General features: G+C 41.6%; 1 protein-coding gene across 2 annotated transcripts in view; it reads right to left on the reverse strand.

The window, feature by feature from the left end:
* The window catches only part of MTR (5-methyltetrahydrofolate-homocysteine methyltransferase), a gene marked incomplete at its 3' end in the record, with an annotated part of 113483 nt that overhangs the window by 36590 nt on the left and 50537 nt on the right, over positions 1–26356 (reverse strand). For both annotated transcript variants that reach the window (XM_079707651.1, XM_079707650.1), the window contains exons 17-23: positions 26099–26239; positions 19633–19722; positions 18114–18266; positions 14818–14925; positions 13391–13491; positions 2345–2412; positions 1646–1766 (exon numbers count right to left, since the gene is read on the reverse strand). In XM_079707651.1, the coding sequence (XP_079563777.1) occupies positions 1646–1766; positions 2345–2412; positions 13391–13491; positions 14818–14925; positions 18114–18266; positions 19633–19722; positions 26099–26239 (782 nt within the window). The remainder of the gene's footprint in view (positions 1–1645; positions 1767–2344; positions 2413–13390; positions 13492–14817; positions 14926–18113; positions 18267–19632; positions 19723–26098; positions 26240–26356) is intronic.

The following is a 26356-nucleotide window of genomic DNA, read 5'->3' on the forward strand; positions in this document are numbered from 1 at the left end:
GATCTGCCAGTATCCTAGTGGGTAAGTCCTTCGTGGAAAAACAAACCTAGTTTTCTAATGTGAGCAACAATAGCCACACTACTGAGTCCTTCAAGTATGAAAAGTAATTAGTGGATACATGACATAGAACCCTGACTACTCATGAGCATGGTCCATTCAGGTTATAAATGGAAGGATGGTCAATTTTATGTGCCAATTTGGGTAGGCCATGGTACCCAGTTTTTGGTCAAACAACAATCTGGATGTTTCTGTGAAGGTATTTTTTAGATATGATTAACATTTAAATCAGTAGGCTCTGAGTAAAGCAGATTGTCCTCCATGTGGGTGGGCCTTATCCAATCAATTAAAGACCTTAAGAGAAAAGGCTGCAGTCCCCAGAGGAAGAAGGCCTTCTGCCTCCAGACTGCCTTTGGACTCAAGATGCAACAGCAACTCTTGCCTGGCCTCCAGTCTGCCCACGTTCCCTGTAGATTTCAGACGTACCTGCCCCTATATCGCATAAGTCAGTTCCTTAAAATCAATCACTCTCCCTCCCTCCCCCCACACCCCCTGTATAGATACACACACACACAAACACACACACACACACGCACGCACACACCCCTTACTGATCCTGTTTCTGTGGAGATCCCTAATACAAATGGCTTAACATACAGTTGTTTCCAGAGTGAAAGGAACTCTGGAATAGCTTTGTCCCGCATCTACTATATATTGTATCAGAAAAGTAAATTGCATGCTTATGCGACCATCAAGGTCAATGCTCCTCCTGGGCACTGCTCCCTGCCAAAGTGAACTACATGGGGAATAAGGAATGTGTCATAAGAAGTCTAATATCCATGGAACTCTGCTCAACATTATGTAACAACCTAAATGGGAAAAGAATTTGAAAAAGAATGGATCTGCGTGCACGTACAACTAAATCACTCTGCTGTACACCTGAAACTAACACAACGCTATTAATCAACTACACTCCAATATAAAATAAGAATTTTTTTAAAGTCTAATACCCATAATTAACATACCTCTCACCAAATATCATTATGATCGGGACCCCAGGAGAAATCCGACAAACTGAATAATAATCATGTGACCAAATTTGAACTTTCTCTTTAAATTATTTGACCCAAAGGTTCCCCAAAGGTCTCTCTTTCAGAAACAACTTCCCAAAGTGATCCTCTGATTCATTCTCTCTAGGTCAGCTTTCTATCTCAACTATTACAAGGTCAGAGTTTCTTCAAGAGAACCTGTAATTATTCAGTCAGACACCTGCTTCAAGACAGAGCGTGGGCTAAAGTTCAAGCAGTGTTTTTTGCCAAAAAACACAGCTTCTCCACTCAAGTTTGATTTCAAGAGGGTAAGTGTTCATTAGAAGTCTCAGGAACTGAATGGGAGGTGAGAAGATGAAGGAAAAGAGGACTGCGGGCCAAAGGAATCCAAAAACAGGGAGAGAGGAGTAGATGACAGAGGAGTTTCCTGCAGCAGGCCCCCAAATGATTCTGGTGTGAAGGCTGGAAAGTTCATGTATTTATATAATAAGGAGCCAATGCACTACACATAAGAAAAAAAGTCAGGTTTTATCACTGTTTTTAAACACTGGCATTTAAGAGAATTTAAGGGAAGCACAAAGCTCATTAGCATGACTTACCTCGAAGTGGTAGCTCCTCCAATCAACAACGGAATCTTTATAGCTAATCTCTCCATTTCCTTAGCAACGAAAATCATTTCATCCAGGGAAGGAGTGATTAGTCCTGACAGGCCAATTATATCTATTATTTAAAAAAAGAAAAAAGGACAGTGAGAAGGAGGATGAGAGGAAAAGTAGAAGACTCATTTTCAAAACTTTGTAATAAAGACCACAAGACAGAAGATAAATTCCCAATTTCTAATTCTGAGGCTTCTTTTCTGACTGGGGGTTTTCAATTTATTGTTTGCTTTCAGGAGTAAATATGATTTGCAACTTCAAGTTGCAATAATATGCTTGCCACAGTTTCAGGAAGCCACGCAATTGTTAGTTCATGATTTCTCAGACTCAACGTGTCACAGTGTCAGAAGAAACATAAAAGCAACTACACACAGAGGAAAAAAATCTAATAAAACTGTTCTCTTTTAAGAAGCCTGTCCCCATTCCCTTTCCTCATAGCTAGAAAGGAGTTTCACGGTGACCTGCTCACCCCTTCGACCTCCATTATAAACGGCAATGACAGCACCCCCAGGCAGAGCTGGCACTTGAATGTCTGAATGTCCCACCATCCCACATGGGCTGGGGCATGGCTATTCACCAACAGACAGACAATGGGAGGAAATGATATTTACTGAAATGCCCAGGAGCACGGCTGCACAGTACCTGCTTTGTGGTCGAGAGCAGCTTTCAGTATCTTGTCACATGGAGTCATGACTCCTAAGTCAATAACTCTGGAGCACAGAAATGAGATGTGAGAAAATTAATGAGAACCCATTGGTGAAAAAGCTAGACGAACATTTTTATTTAGCCATTAAATACTGCTCTAACGTAAACTGGAATCACACTGAAAAGCTCACTAAATATCAACCACCAACTCGATGATGACTGCCATTTATTAGGAACTGACCATGGGTCAGGGACTATGCTGAGCTTTTTTAAACACCTTTGCCAACTTAATCCACAGAGCATCTAATCCACCTATTTAAAGTAGACAATTCAATAATTTTTGGTGGAGGACATTATTATTTCCTAAGCTCAACACATAATTTGCCATTTTAACCTAAGTACAATTCAGCATCACTAATCAGTCAGTTGCAATGTTGTGCAACCATCACCAGCATTTATTTTCAAAACTCTTTCATCGCCCCAAAAGAAACTCTGTAATCCCTCAGCAACAATCCCCGATCGGCCCGACCCAGCCCCTGTTAACCTCTACTCTACTTTCTGCCTCTATGAATTTGCCTGGTTTGGATATTTATACAAGTGGAATCATACATTATTTGTCCTTTTGTATCTGGCTTATATCACTTAGCATAATGACTTCAGGGTTGCTCCACGTTGTAGCCTGTGTCAGACCTTCATTCCTTTTTAAGGCTGAATAATATTCCATTGTATGAATGTGCCACATGGTGTTTATTCATCCATCTGTCAATGGACACCTGGGTTGTTTCCACTATGCTAAGCCTTCTGTATAAACAATCATGTTTAACCCCCACAGGAACTCTACATGGAAGCACTACCATGGGGCCCATTTTCTGTGGTTTGTTTTCATATTTTACTTCATGCATTTATCCAAATATATACACTGGATGGATTATTACAAATGGCATCATTGCGTTAAAGAATATAAATATTTTTACGATGCTCGATTCATATTTTAAACTCGATTTTGAGGCAGGTTTTACCCATTAATACTCTCTCTTTTTTTAAAAATTCTTGAAAACATGATTTTTACATTTTAATGAGGAAGGGCCCAGAGAAGTGTGGGCCCAGAAGTTAAGCATCTTGTCCAGTCAAACAACTAATCAGTAGCAGAGCTGAGGTTTGAACCAGGATCTGACACCAAAATCCATCTTCTTAGCCATGTAGGCCAATAAAGATGCTGGGTAAGTTCACTCAATAAATATCCACTGAACAGTATACCCTACATGGAAGCCAACAAGGAGGATAAGCAAGAAGAGGTCAGTTCCTGCACATGAAAAGCTGACGAGAAGGAATCTGGTGACTTAAGTCAAGGGAGAGGGAGACTGAATCAGAGAGCAGGTAACCACGAGAGATGGAGTGAGCCTCAAAGGAAGAGCTGACCCTGGGCGAGCACATGAGAAGGGGGATGCAACTGGGCAGAGGAAGCCTGGAGCCTGTTACGCTCAGAGGACAGAGTAACACAAAGGAACTGTAACTCAGGGAGGAGACAGCTTTCTGGAACTCGGAGAAAATGGGACTTCTGCCCTTGGAAATGTTCTATAAACTACTCTTCTATTCTAGATTTAGAGAGTACACAGAATGTCAGTCATTTTGACAATTTAATTTGATCATAAGTATTTGTTATAAAGATGTTTAAAAAATTACAGTACGCGTTTTCACTTGCTTCCTAATGTCAACAATTCTTAAAACTAAATAGGCAAAATAATTTTAAATAAAAAAAAAATCATTGCTTAAGAACTACTACCCAGGGCTTCCCTGGTGGCACAGTGGTTGAGAGTCCGCCTGCCAATGCAGGGGATACAGGTTCGTGCCCCGGTCCGGGAAGATCCCACATGCCGCGGAGTGGCTGGGCCCGTGAACCATGGCCGCTGAGCCTGCACGTCCGGAGCCTGTGCTCCGCAATGGGAGAGGCCACAACAGTGAGAGGCCTGCGTACTGCAAAATAAAAATAAAAATAAAAAAGAACTACTACCTGACATCATGTCAGCTGCTAACAGGTGGGTGTAGTTGGACACCAGGGGCAGGAAGGAGCCTTGCTTCTCACTATATAGCTTCTCATACTGTTAGATTTTTTAGCTTGTTGCCATATTACTTAAATTAAAAAAAAAATAAACTAGCACATATGGAATCCTCAGTAAGTACACAATTTCAAATCAATGCTAACTCTATTCAGGTCTGTTAGCACTAAGCCGGTAGAGAACAAATGCTGTAGGTGTTGATGACAGGGCACTGCAGGTTATGACAGGGGCGAGGTGGAACCTTTTTTTTTTTTTTTTAGCACATTGCACTCAGTCTGGCAACTAGATTTGTTAAACTGTGACTAAATACAGCCTATAAAACTAAGCAAAATAGCATATTGCTTTTATATCAAGACAAAGAGGCATGTATTTCAAAGCTGACTGCTTTCAGCATTGCATATATTTTAAAAATTCAATTAAAAATCATCAGTATGATGGCAAGAATCATCTTGCTCTCAATTCGTTTTCTTGTTTTAGGCACTGTATCGTTCAGGAACATCGTGTGATGCTTGCTTTTGTTTGAAGAAAAGTAAGGAGACCTCGTGGCCGGACAGAAATGGAGGAAGGAGAAAGCTGTAGGGAGTAAGGTCAGAGGGGGAGAAGAGGGCATCTTTTTTTCTTTTTTTAATTTTTATTATTTATTTATTTTTGGCCACGTTGGGTCTTCGTTGCTGCGTGCAGGCTTTCTCTAGGTGCAGCGAGCGAGGGCTACTCTTCGTTGAGGTGCGCAGGCTTCTCATTGCAGTGGCTTCTCTTGTTGCGGAGCACGGGCTCTAGGTGCACGGGCTTCAGTAGTTGTGGCAAGTGGGCTCAGTAGTTCTGGTTCGCGGGCTCTAGAGCGCAGGCTCAGTAGTTGTGGTCCACAGGCTTAGTTGCTCCGCAGCATGTGGGAGCTTCCTGGACCAGGGCTTGAACCTGGGTCCCCTGCACTGGCAGGCGGATTCTTTTTTTTTTTTTTTTTTTTAAACTTTATTTTTTTTATTTTTTTATTTTATTTTTATTTTTTATTTTTTGCTTTATAACAAATTTAATCAGTTATACATATACATATGTTCCCATATCCCCTCCCTTTTGCGTCTCCCTCCCACCCTCCCTATCCCACCCCTCCAGGCGGTCACAAAGCACCGAGCTGATCTCCCTGTGCTATGCGGCTGCTTCCCACTAGCTATCTACCTTACGTTTGGTAGTGTATATATGTCCATGCCGCTCTTTCACTTTGTCACAGCTTACCCTTCCCCCTCCCCATATCCTCAAGTCCATTCTCTAGTAGGTCTGTGTCTTTATTCCTGTCTTACCCCTATGTTCTTCATGACATTTTTTTTCTTAAATTCCATATATATGTGTCAGCATACAGTATTTGTCTTTCTCTTTCTGACTTACTTCACTCTGTATGACAGACTCTAGGTCCATCCACCTCATTACAAATAGTTCAATTTCATTTCTTTTTATGGCTGAGTAATATTCCATTGTATATATGTGCCACATCTTCTTTATCCATTCATCCGATGATGGACACCTAGGTTGTTTCCATCTCCGGGCTATTGTAAATAGGGCTGCTATGAACATGTTGGTACATGTCTCTTTTTGAATTATGGTTTTCTCAGGGTATATGCCCAGTAGTGGGATTGCTGGGTCATATGGTAGTTCTATTTGTAGTTTTTTAAGGAACCTCCATACCGTTCTCCACAGTGGCTGTACCAATTCACATTCCCACCAGCAGTGCAAGAGTGTTCCCTTTTTTCCACACCCTCTCCAGCATTTATTGTTTCTAGATTTTTTGATGATGGCCATTCTGACTGGTGTGAGATGATATCTCATTGTAGTTTTGATTTGCATTTCTCTAATGAGTAAAGATGTTGAGCATCCTTTCATGTGTTTGTTGGCAGTCTGTATATCTTCTGTGGAGAAATGTCTATTTAGGTCTTCTGCCCATTTTTGGATTGGGTTGTTTGTTTTTTTGTTATTGAGCTGCATGAGCTGCTTATAAATTTTGGAGATTAATCCTTTGTCAGTTGCTTCATTTGCAAATATTTTCTCCCATTCTGAGGGTTGTCTTTTGGTCTTGTTTATGGTTTCCTTTGCTGTGCAAAAGCTTTGAAGTTTCATTAGGTCCCATGTGTTTGTTTTTGTCTTTATTTCCATTTCTCTAGGAGGTGGGTCAAAAAGGATCTTGCTGTGATTTATGTCATAGAGTGTTCTGCCTATGTTTTCCTCTAAGAGTTTGATAGTGTCTGGCCTTACATTTAGGTCTTTAATCCATTTTGAGCTTATTTTTGTGTATGGTGTTAGGGAGTGATCTAATCTCATACTTTTACATGTCCCTGTCCAGTTTTCCCAACACCACTTACTGAAGAGACTGTCCTTTCTCCACTGTACATTCCTGCCTCCTTTATCAAAGATAAGGTGACCATATGTCCGTGGGTTTATCTCTAGGCTTTCTATCCTGTTCCATTGATCTATCTTTCTGTTTTTGTGCCAGTACCATACTGTCTTGATTACTGCAGCTTTGTAGTATAGTCTGAAGTCAGGGAGCCTGATTCCTCCAGCTCCATTTTTCGTTCTCAAGATTGCTTTGGCTATTCGGGGTCTTTTGTGTTTCCATACAAATTGTGAAATTTTTTGTTCTAGTTCTGTGAAAAATGGCAGGCAGATTCTTAACCACTGCACCACCAGGGAAGCCCCGTAGAGGGCATCTTTTATTGTTGTTTTTTTTTACATCTTTATTGGAGTATAATTGCTTTACAATGGTGTGTTAGTTTCTGCTTTATAACAAAATGAATCAGTTATACATATACATACGTTCCCATATCTCTTCCCTCTTGCGTCTCCCTCCCTCCCACCCTCCCTATTCCATCCCTCTAGGTGGTCGAGGGCATCTTAATGGCAGCAATTAGTTCGATTTTCAAAATATTGTTTCTTTAGCTATCCAAATGGAGCCCTTAGGTAGTCATCTGGATAGGTAAGCCTGGAGTCCAGGTGACAGATCCATGCTGGGGATAAAACTTGGGACTTGACAGCGTATTAGATGGTGTTAAAAAGTCTTCAGACGGTGTGTAAAAGATGTAGAAAAGTAAGTTGCCAAAAGCGGGGGGAGGGTGGGGAGAAAGGGGGAGGGAAGGTGGGGAGAGAGGAGGGGAAGGGGAGCGGAGATGAAAGGGGAGAGGAGCAAGAAAAAAAACGTCATGAGACTGAATGAGATGATCTAAGACTCTCTGACCAGACCTACTTTAACCCGATCTGACTTTTATCAAGATCCCAGATGGTCAGAAGGCACATTACAGTCCGAGAAGCACTAACCTAGGTAGTGAGGACAGACAGAGAAGAGGTCCCAGGGCTGAGCCTCGGAGCACTCCCCTGTTCAGGGGTCGCACAGAGAAGGAGAAATCAGCAAGAGAGTGACAACTGGCAGTCAGGCAGGTAAGAAGAGGTCTGGAAACAGTGAGCCAGGGGACTGGGGTACAAGTTCAACTTCCAGCGTATTAGGCTGCCTTAAGAGGTCTTGCTGGGCGACAGTCAAATATATCACTGTTTAGAGGAGCACTTCCCAACGTTGTCCACGCATAGAAAGTAGTATTTATGGCACTGGGATACAGGAAGGAGGCTGCTCACCACCAGGGAAAACCAATCTGGTTTCCCCAGCCCCACCCCAGAAGAAGGGGATCAGTTTCTGAGCATGTGTGAGTTGAGAAATCAGTTTCTAATGTGAGTTCATTAGAATATGAATTCTAATTCATATTCTGAATTAGAATATGGTGCGACAAGTGCCACAGAGGAGGCATTTACAGTGTGCTGTGGGAGACCATCTAATCTCGGTAACAACTAGAAGCACCCCAGGAGGGTGATTCCAGCTGCATTTTGAAAAAATACATAGGTATTAGCTGGATGAAGGAAAATAGAGGGCCACCCAGGCAGAAACTAGTACTATGAAGGTCCAGAATCACAAACAATGGGCCCTGGGGAACCCTGGCTGAAGGAAAGGATCTGAAGCCTGGGTCAATCCCATCCCTGCCTTCCGTGGCAGCCGCCATTCTTCCCACCATCTCTTCCCATTTTCTCTCCCCTTTACTACAACTCCCTGCGTCCCCCATATAGCTCTCCACCGCCCTTGGCTTTCCCTTGGTTTCCCTTCTGCACTCTGAGCTATACCCCATGTCTGTAGGCCTCTTATACACATTCTTATATTTTGCCATATGAGAGATTAAAGAAAATAAAAATGATGTTATGGGGGCTTCCCTGGTGACGCAGTGGTTGACAATCTGCCTGCCAATGCAGGGGACCCGGGTTCGAGCCCTGGTCTGGGAAGATCCCACATGCCGCGGAGCAACTGGGCCCGTGAGCCACAACTACTGAGCCTGTGCGTCTGGAGCCTGTGCTCCTCAACAAGAGAGGCCGCGACAGTGAGAGGCCCGTGCACCGCGATGAAGAGTGGCCCCACTCGCGCAACTAGAGAAAGCCCGAGTGCAGCAACGAAGACCCAACTCAGCCAAAAATAAAGAAATAAATAAAATAAATCTATATATTAAAAAAATGATGTTATGGAAAATTTTGTATTTTATAATCATCTTTCTAAAGTGCTTATAACAGAGCTGTAAATGCAAGCATTTAATTTGGGTTTCTAATACAGAAAAAAATGTAAGCTGCACTAAATGCCTTAGCAAAAGCATCCAATACTATTTAAGAATTCATATAATTTAGAAAATAAATATTGTAATATATAAAGCCCCTTTTACTCTCCAGAAGGAATTAAAATGGAATATAAAGCTAGCTTTGCATCTGCATCCACTTAGGGTGCCTCATATTTGCTGTCATGTGAAATAAAGTTAAAGGTGGCAGCTTCTTCTGATCCTGCAATTCACAGATACCACCACTAGATGGGAGTACCGTACAAGTCTGCAGCCCCAACTAAGGTTTCCAAGCTGTGGTTAAGAACAGATAAATGGATAAAGCAGGAGTGATACATGCATACGATGGAACCATAAGAAGCCATAAGAAAGAAGGAAATCCTGCCATTATGACATGGATGGACTATGAGGGCATTATGCTAAGTGAAATAAGTCAGACAGAGAGAGACAAATACTGTATGATATGCTTACATGGGGAATCTAAAAAAGCTGAACTCATAAAAACAGAGAGTAGGACATGTGTTACCAGGGGCTGAGGGGTGGTGAAATGGGGAGATGTTGGCCAAGGGTACAAACTTCCAGTTGGAAGATGAATAAGTTCTAGGGATATAATACACAGCACTGTGAATGGAGTTAACAATACTGTATGATATACTTGAGAGTGTTAAGAAAGTAGATCTTAATGTGCTCACCACAAACAAGAAATGGTAATTATGTGATGTGATGGAGGTGTTAGCTAACACTATGGTGGTGATCATACTGCAATATATAAGTGTATCAAATCAACACGTTTTACACCTTAAACAATGTTATATGTCAATTATATCTCAATTAAGCTGGAAAACAACAGACACAGACACAGACACACACACACAGTTGAAAGCCTCCGAATAATTATAAAGAGAGCATGTTGAGGTGCTAGGAGAAGTCTCTAGTGTGCCCTTGACTTAGATACAGTCGTTTTCCTCACTCAGCTGAAAGCTCTAACATTATACAGTTTCAAAGTGTCCCCCTCTTAGCCATATATTGCGTATTATTTACCCATACTAGACAATTATATTAAGAACCACTGGTTAAAATGAAAATATGCCTCATTATCTGTTTCATCAGATCCATATTTTTTAAAGTACTAGATGTATATCTAATTTTAACATTTCTGTTAATATATCCTACTTTTTCTTACCCAGTTAAACAGTGTGCATTATCTGTTAAATAGGAAAAGTCCACATTTGTCTTTTTATATAATTATTATTAAAGAGTATATCTAAAATCAACTTTCATGTAATCAAATATCTGATCAAAAATGTTTTTAAATATTCTAAATTATTTCTTCAGAGGAATTTAACTAGAATATTAATATTATACATTACAGTTAAAGTTGTTTATAACTGGAATAAATACTGGAAGCTAAACTGACATAACATAGAATCCCGGCTTTTGGATTCAGAAGCCCTAAGTACAGCCTGCCACTTGCTAGCTGTGTAAAATGAGAAATACAATGATTGATGCAGGCAAAGCATGATCAAAACCATAAAAAGAAAGAATGATCAAAAAGAAAGAAAGAAAGAAAGAGAGGGAGGGAGGGAGGGAGGAAGGAAGGAAGGAAGGAATCAGGAAGGGAATACCAAAAAACAAAGAAAAAGAAAAATCAGTTATATAAAAGCACTACATAAATTGTGAAGCAGAAAACAAATGTTAGGTATTAATAAACTCTTGGTGGACACATCCCCAGATCTATTTAAATTCTCAAATCTGCAAATTCTATTGCATCATCCCCATAAAAAATGTGTTTTCTGTCTATACAGAACTATCACTTTCAGTCCTCTTTACTTATTTTTTCCCCCACAAAGAACACGTCTCTTCATGAGATTTACTGCACCAACGACAAAGAACCAGGAATGAGAAAGTTGCATTAATATCTGGTACTGGATGGTTTGCTAGACTCACTCACTAGCTGGGTGATTCACCCAGGCATCAGCTGGAACATGGATACCCAGGCAAAAGCATACATTTAACTACATAAAGCAGCTATCAGGGGCACCTGTCTACTAGCTGATGTCATAACATTAAACCCACCAGTGTCAAGAGTCTATGTGTTATAAGACATAAGACCCAAAGGGGTGTTTGACCTGATAGAAAAAGTTTGCACATTAACTTTTTTTTTTTTTTTGCAAAAAGAATAAAATTTCATCAGAAGATGTTTCTCCAGTTACTCCAGATAAGTGGACCCCAGTGCACAAGCCAGAGGAACTGGGTGTGCTGGTCATAGTTTTCCCTGGCCTCTTTTTTTTTTTTTTGACTGTTTTGGGTCTTGGTTGCTGCACTTGGGCCTTCTCTAGGTGCGGCGAGCGGGGGCTACTCTTCGTTGCGGTGAGCAGGGTTCTCATTGTGGTGGCTTCTCTTGTTGCGGAGCATGGGTTCTAGGTGCATGGGTTTCAGCAGTTGTGGCTCGCCGGCTCTAGAGCACAGGTTCAGTAGTTGTGGCGCACGGGCTTAGTTGCTCCACGGCATGTGCGATCTTCCCGGACCAGGGATCAAACCCGTGTCCCCTGCATTGGCAGGCAGATTCTTAACCACTGCACCACCAGGGAAGTCCCTTAAAATGTTTTAACTGGAGGAAAAAACATTCCTGGTATGATTCCTTCAGCTACTTGTCCATTTTTCATAATAAAAAATGATAAACACATGACAATGATATCTCAAGAATTGCTGTAGAGAGTTTGCCTACAAATTGCCTTTTTAATAGTTCTTGTCCCACTATCACCACTAAATATGTTTCTGGCTTTTTAGCCTGATAAACAGTAAAGTTCTTGAATGGAGAAAAGTCAACTCAATCACTTTGGTGTCTCTGATACAATGCATGGTATGTAGTAGATGATCTATAAACATTTATCAGCCTAACTGAATTTGAACTAATTATGATGAACGCAAATAGAAACCAACAACATAGGGTTTGAAAAGATGAGACAACAGAAGAAATGTCAGAGAATTTAGGAAGCAAATACCTCATCCAAATACTTATTCCTCATCCAAATACTTATCCTATAGGTAAAATCTCATTATAACAACCTCCACTGTATCTCCAGTATTTTTACCTTAAAAAAAAAAATTAGGGTTTCCCTGGTGGTGCAGTGGTTGAGAGTCCTCCTGCCGATGCAGGGGACACGGGTTTGTGCCCCGGTCTGGGAAGATCCCACATGCCGCGGAGCGGCTGGGCCCGTGAGCCATGGCCACTGGGCCTGCGTGTCCGGAGCCTGTGCTCCGCAACTGGAGAGGCCACAACAGTGAGAGGCCCGTGTACCACAAAAAGGAAAAAAAAAATTAATATATTCCAAGAACAATATTCCTCATTTCCAGGACCAGGAGAGAATGCTAAGTCTTTGACAGTGAACAGGCAGCCAAACGGAAGTGCCTGTGAAGACAGTCAGAGGGAAGAAGGTGTCACCCTGACACTGCTCCTCCATCTCCAGCCTTTCTGAGTGGTTCTTAGCTGCATTTAATTAGCCTTGAACGCAGACATGGATAAACATTTTGAGAGTAGGCAGGGGGCTTAGAGGGTAATTATTATCTGACAGTGGGCAAAGACAACTCCAAGGGGGCCCAGCTGTAGCTGCAGTCAAGTCTCTCTTCTCTACAGAGAAAAAGGCATATTGGAAAGAAGTCCATGACTCAAAGAGACTGTTGGTTGGACATGGACCAGAGAAGACATTAGTTATTATTAGGCTTTTCATTACAAAGAATATGTTTAAATCTGAGCAAAACATGCTCTTACTGTGGGTCATGAGCTCTCACATAGAAATAAATTTGCGCTGAATAATCATTCAACTATAATGAAAGATATAAGAAAGGGATTTTACTTGTATACAACATTCAAAAACTAGCTTCATCAACACCAGGAGGCATGCCTGGTTCTGTTCTAAGCAAAGCAAAAAGAACTGTACAGTCAAAGCCTTCTTATAAGACTCCATTTGGCTAAGGTCTTAATAAGATCTTGGCTCTAAAAATCTGGCAGTTCATTGAGAGGAAAAGGGAAATATGCTCACGCCATGGGGTGGGACCCAATGTTCTAGCCTCTGGCCGGAGGTCAAATCCCCAGAGGCCTCTTGTTGTTCTGACACTGCTTGAATAGTTTTTTCTATTCTTTTTGTCCTTACTGAACATACAACATTGAATAATTACTAACTTCCTTCATTTGAAAAGGTATGTTCAATGTAGAAAATTTGAAAACACAGTGAAGAAAAAAATTAAAAATAACCTCAAACATCTACTGCCCTACCCTGCCCTTCGCACCCAGTAAAGAATTACCCTGTTAATGTTTTTATTTTAAATAAGAAAGGGGGTGAAAACGAAGGGTCTTAACTTACCTGAAATTATTGCAGCCAAGGACTACTCCAACTATGTTCTTGCCAATGTCGTGCACGTCGCCTTTAACGGTAGCCAGCACAATGGTACCTTGGTAAGGGTCCTGGAGAGGAAGCCAAGCAGCTAAGCATCGCTGTGGTCACTTCAGAGCAGATCACCCAGTTCTCCAAAGCCAGGCAGGTGTCAGCATAGAAAGCAATTCAATACAACCAAGGCAACCTCAAAGATGGACCCGGGGGACTTCCCTGCTGGTCCAGTGGTTAGGACTCCAGGCTTCCAATGCAGGGGGTGTGGGTCTGATCCCTGGTCGGGGAACTAGGATCCCACATGCTGCGTGGCATGGCCAAAAAAAAAAAAAAGACGGACCCAGAAGCCAAGTCCCGTCCTCTGTGAGAAGGCAGCTGTAAGCCCCAGTAGCTCGAAGGAAGCCCGCCCAGCTGGTTAGCTCAGGGGGCTTCAACCAAGATCATGCATTCCATCACCTCAAAGGACAGTTTAAGTCCAAATACAAAACAGTCCCATCGCTGAAGATCATATCCTTAACCCCCAAAACCTGATAAACGTTCGCTGTTAGCAGTAAAGGGAGAGGGAGGAGCCAGTGAATCGCACGTGTCCTGTCAGAATGGGAAGGACCACAACAGCCCAGTGCAGGGGGGCTTCAACACTGTTGCTCCAGACTGTCAGCACTCCCTCCCTCAGAAAAAGGAAGGGAGGGAGGAAGGGAGGGAGGGAGGGAGGGAGGAAGGAAGGAAGGAAGGAAGGAAGGAAGGAAGGAAGGAAGGAAGGGAGAAAAGAAGAAAAGAGAAAAAGAAAAGAAAAAGGCACACAAGGCAAATGGGATTTTTATAAACACTATGCAAGAGCCATTCACAAACCCAGATCGATTTTAGAATTCAGAATCCTAGGGGCCAAAGCTGCCTGAGCTTCACAGGGGGCTAAACAAGGTCAAAAGCTTAATGATTTACTGTGGTGGTACAGCCAACAAGAATGGAACTGAATCCAGCAGTGGTGACAAGAACATGACCAGCACACAGGAAATATTCAGTTAAGAGGTTAAGAGGTTTTCCAAAACTAAACAGCATCTCAAGGGTAGGGACCAATCTTTTTTAGCTACAGTGTTGAGCATAGTACCTGGCACATAGTAGGAGCTTTGTAAATAGTCAGTAGATGAATGAACAAACTGCTTTTGTCTTGAAATCATGGGCTTTGTTTGAAAAATTATGTTCCTATTAAAAATTTCATGAAGCCACATTTATGGGAAAAATCCCAGGGTATTCTGATATTTGGTAAAAGAGCTGGATCATTCCTCCCTTTCATCTTCAATGACAAACACAGCCAAGCCTGATGGCTTAGGTCCCTACCCACACCCCAGTAAGAGTGTGCAGAGCCGATCCCCACAGGGCCCACAGGCTTGGACAAAATGACTCACCTTGTCTTCTATCGTGCCAGTAAGCTCTTTGGTTTCTTCTCTCTCTTTTTCCATGAAGGGAATAAGGTGACCCACGGCTTTCTTCATGACCCGAGCTGACTTTATAACCTGGGGTAAATACACAGAGTCAGGCATCTTTACCAGAACACCTGGATGATTGCTACTGGCCACTTGTGAAATTTTAGAACAAATTATTATGCATGCTTTGTCCTCAGGTCAGCCACCCTGGATTCCACTTATGACAGTGGGTGGGGTAAGAAAGGAGATCCCCGTGAGCAAAGTCAATGAATGAGGTAGAGCAGAAGGAAAACAAGGCTAGAAACCAAATGTTGCAGTTTCTGTCCTCTGAACTTCTGCACGTTATTTTTTCTCTGCCTAGAAGGCCCTCCATCACATCTCCAAGTTCTATACATCCTTCAGGTGTCAAGCTTCTCCTCCAAGAGCCCCTTGTCAGCCTTCTCTTCTCAATCCCCAGTGTTACAATTCACTTACAATTAAGGCTTATGCAAAAAAGGACCTTTTAAAGCTTACAGAATTGGAGAAGAATTTTGCAAACATATATTGGATAAGCGATTAATTTCCAAAATATATAAAGAACTAACACAACTTCATAACAAAAAACCAAATATTCCAATTAAAAAGTGGGCAGAAGAACTAAAAAGACATTTTTCCAAAGAGGATATCAAAATGGCCAGTAGGCATATGAAAAGATGCTCAACACCACTAATCATCAGGGAAATGCTCATCGAAACCACACTGAGATTATCACCTCACACCTATTAGAATGGCCATCATCAAGACAAGAAACAACAGGTGCTGGTGAGGATGTGGTGAAAAGAGAACTCTTATGCACTGTTGGTGGGAATGTAAATTAGTCCAACTATATGGAAAACAATATGGAGGTTCTTTAAAAAATTAAAAATAGGTCTACCACACAATCCAGCAATTCCACTTCTGGGTATAAACCCAAAGGATATGAAAACAGGATTTCGATAAGATATTTGCACATCCATGTTTATCACAGCATTATTTATAGTAGCCAAGATATGGAAACAACCCAAACGCCCATCAACAGATGAACGGATAAAAAAATGTGGTACATATATATACAATGGAATATTATTCAGCCATGATAAAAGAGGATATCCTGCCATGTGCAAAAAACATAGATGGACCTTGAGTACATTATACTAAGCAAGATAAATCAGATAGAGATAGATAAGTACTGTATGATATCACTTACATGGGGAACCTGAAAAAGGCAAACAGGAAAGAAAAAACAAAACAAAACAGAGAGTAAAATGGTGGTTACCAAAGGATAAGGGATGGGAAGATAAGACTGATGGTGTTTAAGGGTACAAACTTGTAACAAGTAAATAAGCCACAGAGATCTAACACACAGTATAATGAATATAGACAATAATATTGTACTATAATGATAAAGTGTGATAAAAATTGCTTCAATGGCAATCATATTACAATATGTAAATGTATCACTGTGCACTTTAAATTTACAAAACATAACATGTCAAATTTATTAAATAGACAAAAAAGAACAGGGCCTTTTATAAAATTCATCAACGTATGCTAAAATTCATGAGTAGAAGTAGGATGCGAAACAGGATATTTGCTCCCCACAAGTAAATTTACAGTGGAGAAACATAGCAGGCACCATTAACCAAATGATCAAAGTTAACCTCACCAGTAATGAGACACAGCAACATGATGGGCCTCCTGATATGATCCACCGAGAAGGGCACAGCATTATACTGTGTTATTCTTGCCAAAAATGAGAAAACATCAGACAAATTCAAACTGAGGGACAGGCTACCGTTATCAAACTGTACTATACTCTTCAAAAGTCAAGGTCACAAGGAAAGACTCAGGAACTGTTAGAAAAGGCAGGATAAAAGCAATGTGGGGTTGTGGAACACAAAGAGAACAGCAGCGGAAACACTGGTGAAATCTGAATAAGGTCTTTCGTTAATAGTATTATACCAATGTTAACTTCCTGGTTCTGATAACTGTACTATGATCAAGTGAAAATGTTAACTTTAGGGTAAGAAGTTGAGTGAGGGATACACATCTGCAACCTGTCTGTAAGTCTAAAGTTAACTCGAAAATAAAAAGTTAAAATAATAAGTCAACATCATGAAAAATAAAGACTGTGGAACTGCCCCAGACGGGGGGAGACTAAGACAGGACAACTGAACGCTCCTTATTTTGAGTGTGGTTATGGTTTCACAGGTGCAGACATGTTAAAGCTTATCAAACTGCATCCTTTAAATACGTGCAGTTTATTGTATATTAATTATAAAACAATAAAGCTATAAGAAAAGATGAATGCTATGAAAGAAACAGGGGAAGTGGGCAATGAATAATTAAATGTAGAATGAGTTTTTTAAAAATCAACTATAATTTTAAGAAGAAGTTAAAAAAGAAAAAAAAAAAGAACAGGGACTTTTCATTTTTTGTATGCCTCACAGACCCGAACCCAGAAGGCTCAACATGACTTGTTAACTGATGTGGTCAGTAGCTGCTGTAAGTCAAAATAAGAGTAAGAGTACTGGTTTTACTTGAAATATATCATTTAATATATATCACTATTTAAAATGGTAATGACTTTTTCAAAATATTCATCCTTAAGGATGAGCACTGGCTGGTCAAATCAAATCTTAATATGATAATTTTACATTAATCTTGGGTTTTATTTTTTTATTTAATTTAATTTATTTTTATATAGCAGGTTCTCATTAGTTATCCATTTTATACATATTAGTGTATACATGTCAATCCCAATCTCCCAATTCACCCCACCACCACCACACCCCCGCCACTTTCCCTGCTTGGTGTCCATACGTTTGTTCTCTACATCTGTGTCTCTATTTCTGCCTTGCAAACCGGTTCATCTGTACCATTTTTCTAGGTTCCACATATATGCGTTAATATACGGTATTTGTTTTTCTCTATCTGACTTAATGCACTCTGTATAACTTGGGTTTTATTTTAATTTGGGGGTGGAGGAGAGACAGGTGTTAGGGTAAGAAGTGATACAGAAGCCCAGAACATGAAGACTAGAATGCTGGGAATATCCAGATGACCTCTAACCTCCACACCAGCCTAGATGGACTTTTCCCGACTACTCCTAAAAATGAATTTAGAGAAAGAATGACCAGAATCACACCTCAATGCCCCTGAGCTCTTGTCAAAATTGAAATATACCCAAACTTATTATGCATTAAAAAATAAAGGCTTTTTCTTTCAATTGTGAAAATTTCCCCCCATCATTTGCCAACCTGAGGTAGAAACATTTTTCCAGCTCCAAAAAGATCACCAACAATTTTCATGCCATTCATCAGTGGTCCTTCAATGATATTCAGAGGTCGGGGATATTTTTCCTGGTTTAATCTGGCTTCCTCAGTGTCCTCAATAATGTATTTTTCAATGCCCTACACACACGAAAAAAAATAGGAAAAATATCACAGAAAAACTTGGCTTAAGTTCAAATAGCCAACAAAGAATAAATCATGGAAATACTTAAGATTATGGGTTTTGGAATCAGACTGTTCAAACCCTGGCTCCTAACACTAATTTAGACAATTCATTAAGGCTCAGTTTCCTCGATTAATATATCACACAGTACCAACCTCATGTGGTTATTCTGAGGATTAAATGAGATAACCTGTGTAAGGTGCTTAGCTGGCTTTATTGATATAAAGTAAATACTGAGTAAAAGTGAAAAATTAATGACAGAAGGAGTACTAATATGTTAAGTTCAAATTCATAATAAAATACACTTTTTTTCCTAGTGGTTTAACAGGTTATATATTAACAAATATCTCCTGTGAAAACAGTATGTTTTCTCACTGTAATGTTACAGGGCTGGGTTGGGGGAGGAATAACAATGGGCAGGACACTTAGACGAAGTTCAGTCCATGAAGCTTCTACTGACTTGTCCTGCCTTCACTGGTCAGGCCCTAATCCTCCAGCATCCCCAGTTCAAGGATCCTTAGAGGTGGCTGACTAGTTCCACAACCTGAAGTAGGTGAATCTCAAAAGTCCAAGAAATTAAAAGTTAAATTCTAGAGGCAAAAAAAGAACTCTGGGGCTTCCCTGGTGGCGCAGTGGTTAAGAATCCACCTGCCAATGCAGGGGACGTGGGTTCGAGCCCTGGTCTGGGAAGATCCCACGTGCCACGGATCAACTAAGCCCATGAGCCACAACTACTGAAGCCCTAGAGCCCGTGCTCTGCAACAAGAAGCCACTGCAATGAGAAGCCCGTGCACCGAACCAAGAGTAGGCCCCGCTCACCACAACTAGAGAAAACCCGTGCGCAGCAACAAAAGACCCAACACAGCCAAAAAAAAAAACTGAAATTTTCCAGACTCACAAATGAGGAAACTGAAGCCAAGAGATTATTTATCTGGCCTAAAATTCCAATTATAGCAGAAGAGCCAGGATTCGCTTGTTGACCAAACAACAGCAACTTGGTCTCAGACAGCATTTCTCAACCTCGGCACTACTGACAGTTTGGACTGAATAATTCTCTGTGGTGCAGGACTATCCTGTGCATTGTAGGATGGCCAGTTCAGCAGCACCCCTGGCCACTGGATGCCAGTAAAGCTTCCACCCCCAGTTGGGACAACCAAAAGTATGTCTAGATACTACCAAAAGTGCTGGGGTGGGGGGGGGGCGTGGAGGGCAAAATCACCCAGGGTGGTCCAGGGAACCTCCTTTGTCAGCTGCTGTCAGCACCTCCCTTCCAGCCACATCATCAGCCCCCAGGACGAACCCCAGCCTCCAGCCCACACTCACCTTCACAAGAGCGTATGCAAGGCGTTCTTCGATGGGACCATTCCTCCACTCATCAGTCTGGATGACTTTCTTCCCTCCCTTGCCCTGAGTCTGGATTGAAATTTGGACAGAGAGATAATACAACAGGTCACTTACTCAGCTAATGGGCAGAAAAAAACTATGCTTTATTCTTCTCTTACATTTCAAGGCCCTAGTAGAGTATCCAGCATGAATCAAGATCTCGGTAAATGTTTGAGGTAAGGAGAGACGGAAAGAGAGAAGTCTTTTAGGATTTGAACTTTTATTTTTTAAAAAATTTTTTCCTTCCAGTTTTATTAAAATAGAATTGGCATACAGCACTGTGTAAGTTTAAGGTATACAGTGTAATGAGTTGACTTACATACATCATGAAATGTTTACCACAGTAAGTTTAGTGAACATCCATCATCTCATATAGATACAAAATAAAAGAAAAAGACAAAGACATTTTTTCTTGTGATGAGAACTCTCAGGAGTTATTCTCTTAACAACTTTCATATATAATATACAGCAGCATTAATTATATTTATCATGTTGTACATTACACCCCTAGTACTTACTTATCTTACGAGGAATTCTGTACCTTTTGACTGCTTTTACCCTATTTTCCCTCCCACCATCCCTGCCTCTAGTAATCACAAATCTGATCTCTTTTTCTACGAGTTTGTTTGTTTTTAAAGCATAATCGACCTACAACACTATGTTAGTTCCTGGTGCACAGCATAGTGCTTCAATATTTCTATAATCACAAAATGATCACCACTAGGATTTGAATGCTTAGTAGAGAGATAGAGTGAGGCTCCATTTTTTTTCTTTCCTTTTTTCCTAAAAGATAGCATCTTAGGACCAAAGATTTCCAGGACAATAAGAGAAGCTAGCTAAACCTCATATCTGATGAGCTTTTAAAGTTCTCAACAAGGACCATCACTACCCACAGATATGTGCAGAGAGGCTGTAATGAAGCTAAGTCAGAAATCATCCCGGAGGTGGGGACACTGTGAGGTGCAAGACACAGACTGTGCTCTCGGGGACTTTGCCATATCATAAGGGAGGTGGAAATACACAAAGAAAGGTAAGCTAAAGAGAAAGCACGTGCCAAGGGCTGAATGAAGAGATGACACAGATGAGGCTAGGAATTTTGCGTATCATCGCAAACTGGAGTGGTGAAGAGAGACTTCGAAGAAACTGACAGATTCAGCAAAGGGACAAAAGCACAATGATCATGGTATGGAAGGTGAATGACATTATCTGTTTCCTCCATCTTGACTGATGGCACTAGTTGCCCAAACCATAAGCCTCAGTATCACTCTTGACTCTCCATCCATTCCTCACATTCAATCAATCGCCTAGTCCTAATGATTACATCATCTCAATTTTTCTCTCTACCCCACTTCCATTTTCATAGTGCAGCAAGCTAACTGGTCTCCACAGCCCAGGATCACCCTGGTCTCCAATGCATCTTCCACCCTGTAGCCAGAGGGGGCTTTCCAAAATGCAAACCTGATCAAACTGCGCCCATGGGAAAAAATTCACTGTAAGTTCCCTATTTCTCTCCAGATATGGTACCGATTCCTCTCCACGCCATACAATGCCCTGACCTGACTTCCTCCCAGCTTCATCTTCTGCTACTCCTGAGGAGCTCAGCCATCTTGAACATTTCAATTCCTTATACTCTCCATCATCTCTTTCACCCCCAGGACTTCGTTTCTGTTCACCTGACATTTATTCAGCACCTACCAGATGCCAGGCCCCAGCTAGATGAAAATCCTCCTCCTCTGGCAGGGAATACCAGTACAATCCAACCCCAAACATTAGCCTGGCTAACTCCTATTGAGCTTTCAGGTCTCACCTGACCCAGCATTTCTGGGAGGCTTTCCCTGACCACCTCTACCTTTGGGTTCAGTGCCCTTCCTAAGCAGTCTAGAGCATCCTATACATGCCCTGTCACAGCACTTACCCACCACACTCGATGACAAATGCCTCTACACACTTTTGCATGCCTCACTAAGTTGCAGGCTCTGTAGGGGCACATCTCTCTTACTACTTAGATCCTCTAAGTACAGAAAGCACAAAGCACAAAACAAGAGTTGGGTAAATATTAGCTGAATGATTTAATCCTGAACAAGAACGGATTTTCCAGAGCAATGTTTGGGCAGGACAGTAGAGGCCAAGTCACAGAGTGCCAGAAATCCATGCTCTGGAGTTTGGACTTAACCTTCCAGGCAGTGGTGGTAGGGGTGGAGGTGGGGGAATGACACAATACAAAGTTCTGAAGCTGCAGAGTAACATTCAAAGTAGTAAATTTTTTTCTTTTGGCCACATGGCTTGTGGGATCTTAGTTCCCCACCCATTGAACTCGGGCCCTTGGCAGTGAAAGCACTGAGTCCTAACAACTGGACCACCAGGGAATTCCCACCAAAGTAGTATTTTTAAGAGAACCCTAGAAGGGGGAGGATATTTTAACAGTCCATGATGAAGGCCTGAACTACAGCAGTAGGAACAGGAAGAGGAGGAAAGGACAAACATAAAGGCATCAAATAATGGACAGTGTGGTAGGAACGAAGGAAGGGCCTGGGGGGAGCTCCAGGGTTGAGGTCTGGGGTAACTGAATGACGCAGGGCTTTGTCACATGTCGAGAGACCAATGCCTCTCTCGCATGCTGAAGAACCTTAAAGAAGATGGCAATTAAAAAAAGATATAGGGGCTTCCCTGGTGGCGCAGTGGTTGAGGGTCCGCCTGCCGATGCAGGGGACGTGGGTTCGTGCCCCGGTCCGGGAGCATCCCACATGCCGCGGAGCGGCTGGGCCTGTGAGCCATGGCCGCTGAGCCTGCGCGTCCGGAGCCTGTGCTCCGCAACGGGAGAGGCCACAACAGTGAGAGGCCCATGTACCGCAAAAAAAAAAAAAAATAAAAAAATAAAATATATATATATATATATATATATATATATATGTATATATATCAGCATTATTTACAATAGCCAAGATGTGAAAACAACCTAAGTGTTCATCAGTGAATGAATGGATATAGAAAGTGTGGTGTATGTATATACAATGGAATATTATTCGGACATAAAAAAGAGGAGATTCTGCCATTTGAAACAGCATGGATGGACCCTGAGGGCATCATGCTAAGTGAAATAAGTCAAACACAGAAAGACAAATACTGTATGATCTCACTTATATTTGGAATCTAAAAAAAAAAAAAAAATACTGTCCTGGAAGTGAAAAACAGAACGGCTGTGTGGGTCCAGAGTGGTTTTAAGTGTAGTGGTTGTTCCCCTCGTGATGGCGGGCTGACGGGGAGCTGTGATTCATCGCCGCTGCCCAGCATCAGGAGAGAGGATGGTACTGCATATTGCTCGCCTGGGAAAAGACCAAAATTCAAAAATTCAAAGTACGGTTTCTATTGAGTGCTTACTGCTTTTGCACCATCGTAAGTTGGGGACCTGTGTATTCTCACAATCTGAGGCCATTCAAGAGCCATCCCACCCAGAGCAGAGATCCTCCCCGTTCATGCCCAAAGAGTACTGCCTAATAAACAAACTCCACAGGAACTGCATGGTCTCATGACACCTGGAACTTACTTGCCACAAGTTAGCCTGCACCAAATCAGGGGAATTGTTTTTCAATAAAGCCCATTAGAGAGCTTAGGAAGATCAGAGACAGGACTCTTTCCACCCTTTTTAATAATAATATTGAATAATCTATCAGATGAAACTTGGGTGCAGAGTTCATCATTTCATAACAAAAATTAATAATCATTCTCTTATATAGAAAATAATTCCTCAACCCTTATTTGTCTCATAATATTCCTGCTTTTCACGCTCCCTTTGCACTGGGTGTATCCTGAGGAATGGCTACAGAGCTGACGACTCCTGGCAGTGATGAAAGCATACCTGTTTTGTTTATTAATTCCTTACTGGTAACAGAAGTCACCTTGAATGTAGACAGCCTACTTGACAGAGGGGTCAATGGCTTGTGATAAGTCCTTGTGCTTACATGAAGAGGGAGGTACTTCTTTATACAATGGATTGTTGAACCCTTGCAATTTTTTTTTCTTAATTTATTTTTGGCTGCATTGGGTCTTCCTTGCTGCACGCGGGCTTTCTCTAGTTGCGGCGAGTGGGGGCTCTCTTCGTTGCGGTGCATGGGCTTCTCATTGCAATGGCTTCTCTTGTTGCGGAGCACGGGATCTAGGTGCGCGGGCTTCAGTAGTTGCGGCATGTGGGCTCCAGTAGTTGCAGCATGCGGGCTCAGTAGTTGTGGCACACAGGCTTAGTTGCTCCGTGGCGTGTGGGGTCTTCCCGGACCAGGGCTCGAACCCATGTCCCCTGCCTTGGCAGGCGGATTCTTAACCACTGCACCACCAGGGAAGCCTGAACCCTTGCAATTGTGATGAAGATTTCCCCCTTAATCTTCAGCTGTGCCCCAGGGGCAAAACCTCTCGACAGCTCAGCAAGATATAGAGAAACAAAAACTTGTAAGCAAATACTGAAAGTGAACAAAGACCGAAAAGAATGACTGATATAAAATACAAAACCGGCAAAACCGTACATGAGAATAGGCTTACGGAGCCCTACCTTTCCTAAGCGAGAGCTGTCTCATCTGAACAGTGGAGAAGATGAAATAGCACATCACTTTATGGGTTAATTAAGAACGCTCTAGTATAACTTCCTGATATAGAAGCTATGATGCCCTTCTGGCCTTCAGCAGAACCCTGTTTTAGTCAGTGATTCATGAAGGATCCCCCGCTAAGTTGAAGGCAGGCTAAGACAAAAACTGAATAGTGTTTCACACTCACGTCTTGGGCTAAGCACTTTGTCTACCTGAGTAGAAACAATCATGGAAGTAGTGAAGGAAAGCTAGGCACTGTTTCTTATGTAATGAGCTGTGAAGCAGAACTTGATTATATTTGCAACAGTCAAGACATTCCGTCCTGGGTCCACATGAGAAATCAGAAACGTCCCAAGGAACTGAGAGGAGGGTCACGTGCTCACTGGCACTGAGTCTGAACTCCACTCAGCTTTGCTGAATGAACCTAAGGCTAACATGAGCAGTTTCATAAATCTAAATCTTGTCTCCCGTGAGGCTAATAAATCAGGGATGCAGTTAATCCTAAATTGTCCTATCCTTCTTCCAGAACATTTCAGTACTCTTCAAAGGAAGAGGAAAAGTTAGCAGTTCTGCCAGAGTTGAATTCAGAATTTAACATGGAAAACATTAACACAGGTGGCAACACACACAAAAGCATTCTACCACTTTCCCAACGTGCTTTGTGAGAAAAATGTCTTCTCTTGCTATCACTTTCTGAAATAAATTAAAAAGTAAGTTTTCTTGAGGTAAAGATCTCATCTTTCCTTAAACTGAGTTCTAGGAAGCAGCACCCATAATAGATACTTAATACACCTAGGACTGCCGAACACATAATAAACGGAAACAAGGAACTGATTTTTGGATTAACTAAAATTATTCTCATGTCTATAAATCAAATGTGTACAGACCTCAAGCCCTGATCTGTAGAACTGTGCCACAATTGGACTAGATCCTAATATAAACAGGTAAAATACAAATATAAAGCTAAAACAATGGGAACCAGGTAATGACATAGCCACACAAGAAAATGTCCAATGTAGCCAATTTACATTATGAGGTAGAAAAATACCCAATAAAGTGGAAAGATGTTCCCAGTATACTGCTAAACAAATGGGTTATCAAAAAAGCATTGAGAATATAGTTAACATTTTTATCAAAAAATGTGTGAGTGTGCGTGTACGTGTGTGTGTGTGGACACACCTATTAGCACATATTCATATTGAAAAAAAAAACAAAACCATGACTAGAAGGTTGTAACAAAATCTCAATGCTTAAAAATGGGTAGTACGGCTTTCCTGGTGGTGCAGTGGTTGAGAATCCGCCTGGCGATGTGGGGGACACAGGTTCGTGCCCCTGTCCGGGAAGATCTCACATGCCGTGGAGCGGCTGGGTCCATGAGCCACAGCCGCTGAGCCTGCACGTCCAGAGCCTGTGCTCCGCAACAGGAGAGGTCACAACAGTGAGAGGCCCGCATACCGCAAAAAAAAAAAAAAAAAAAAAAAAAAATGGGTAGTAGGATTATGAGTAATTTTTATTTTCTTCTTTTGCTTACCTGTATTTTGTACATTTTCAAGAGTTAATATGTATTACTTTGGTATGAGAAAAATTAATTTTACATTTTAAAATAAACTTAAAGAAATATAAATTAAGAATACTGAAGCAGATAGGTAAGGCCTGCTTCTCCTTCCTTGCCCTAATGAAAACACCTTCTCTAGAACTCTCTGTAGAAGCCTTCAATGATTCAAAGACATGGCTGGATCCTTGCTTCTATTCTACAATGAAGGTCTAATAACACTAAGTGAATGAAAGATTCAAAGATAGGAAAAGTCATCCATCGGAACACCTCTCCCTACCTGGGCATACTGTAAGAGCTTCTCGGTGGCCTCAGGGTCTCTGTTCCAGATGAGGTCCTCACAGAGCTGGAGAAGTTCCTTGTGGATGTCATCATACACAGGAAGGCTTCCAGCATTCACTATCCCCATGTCCATACCAAACTAAGGGCAATAAAAAGAAAAATGAGGATTTCTAGGGATACTCTAAATTGGAGTCAGTGACTCTTTCTGTGAAGAACCACATAGAAAATACTGTAGGCCATAGCTTCTGTTGCAACC

Source organism: Hyperoodon ampullatus (genome assembly GCF_949752795.1).
Source record: "Hyperoodon ampullatus genome assembly, chromosome: 1".
NCBI classification, from domain to species: domain Eukaryota; kingdom Metazoa; phylum Chordata; class Mammalia; order Artiodactyla; family Ziphiidae; genus Hyperoodon; species Hyperoodon ampullatus.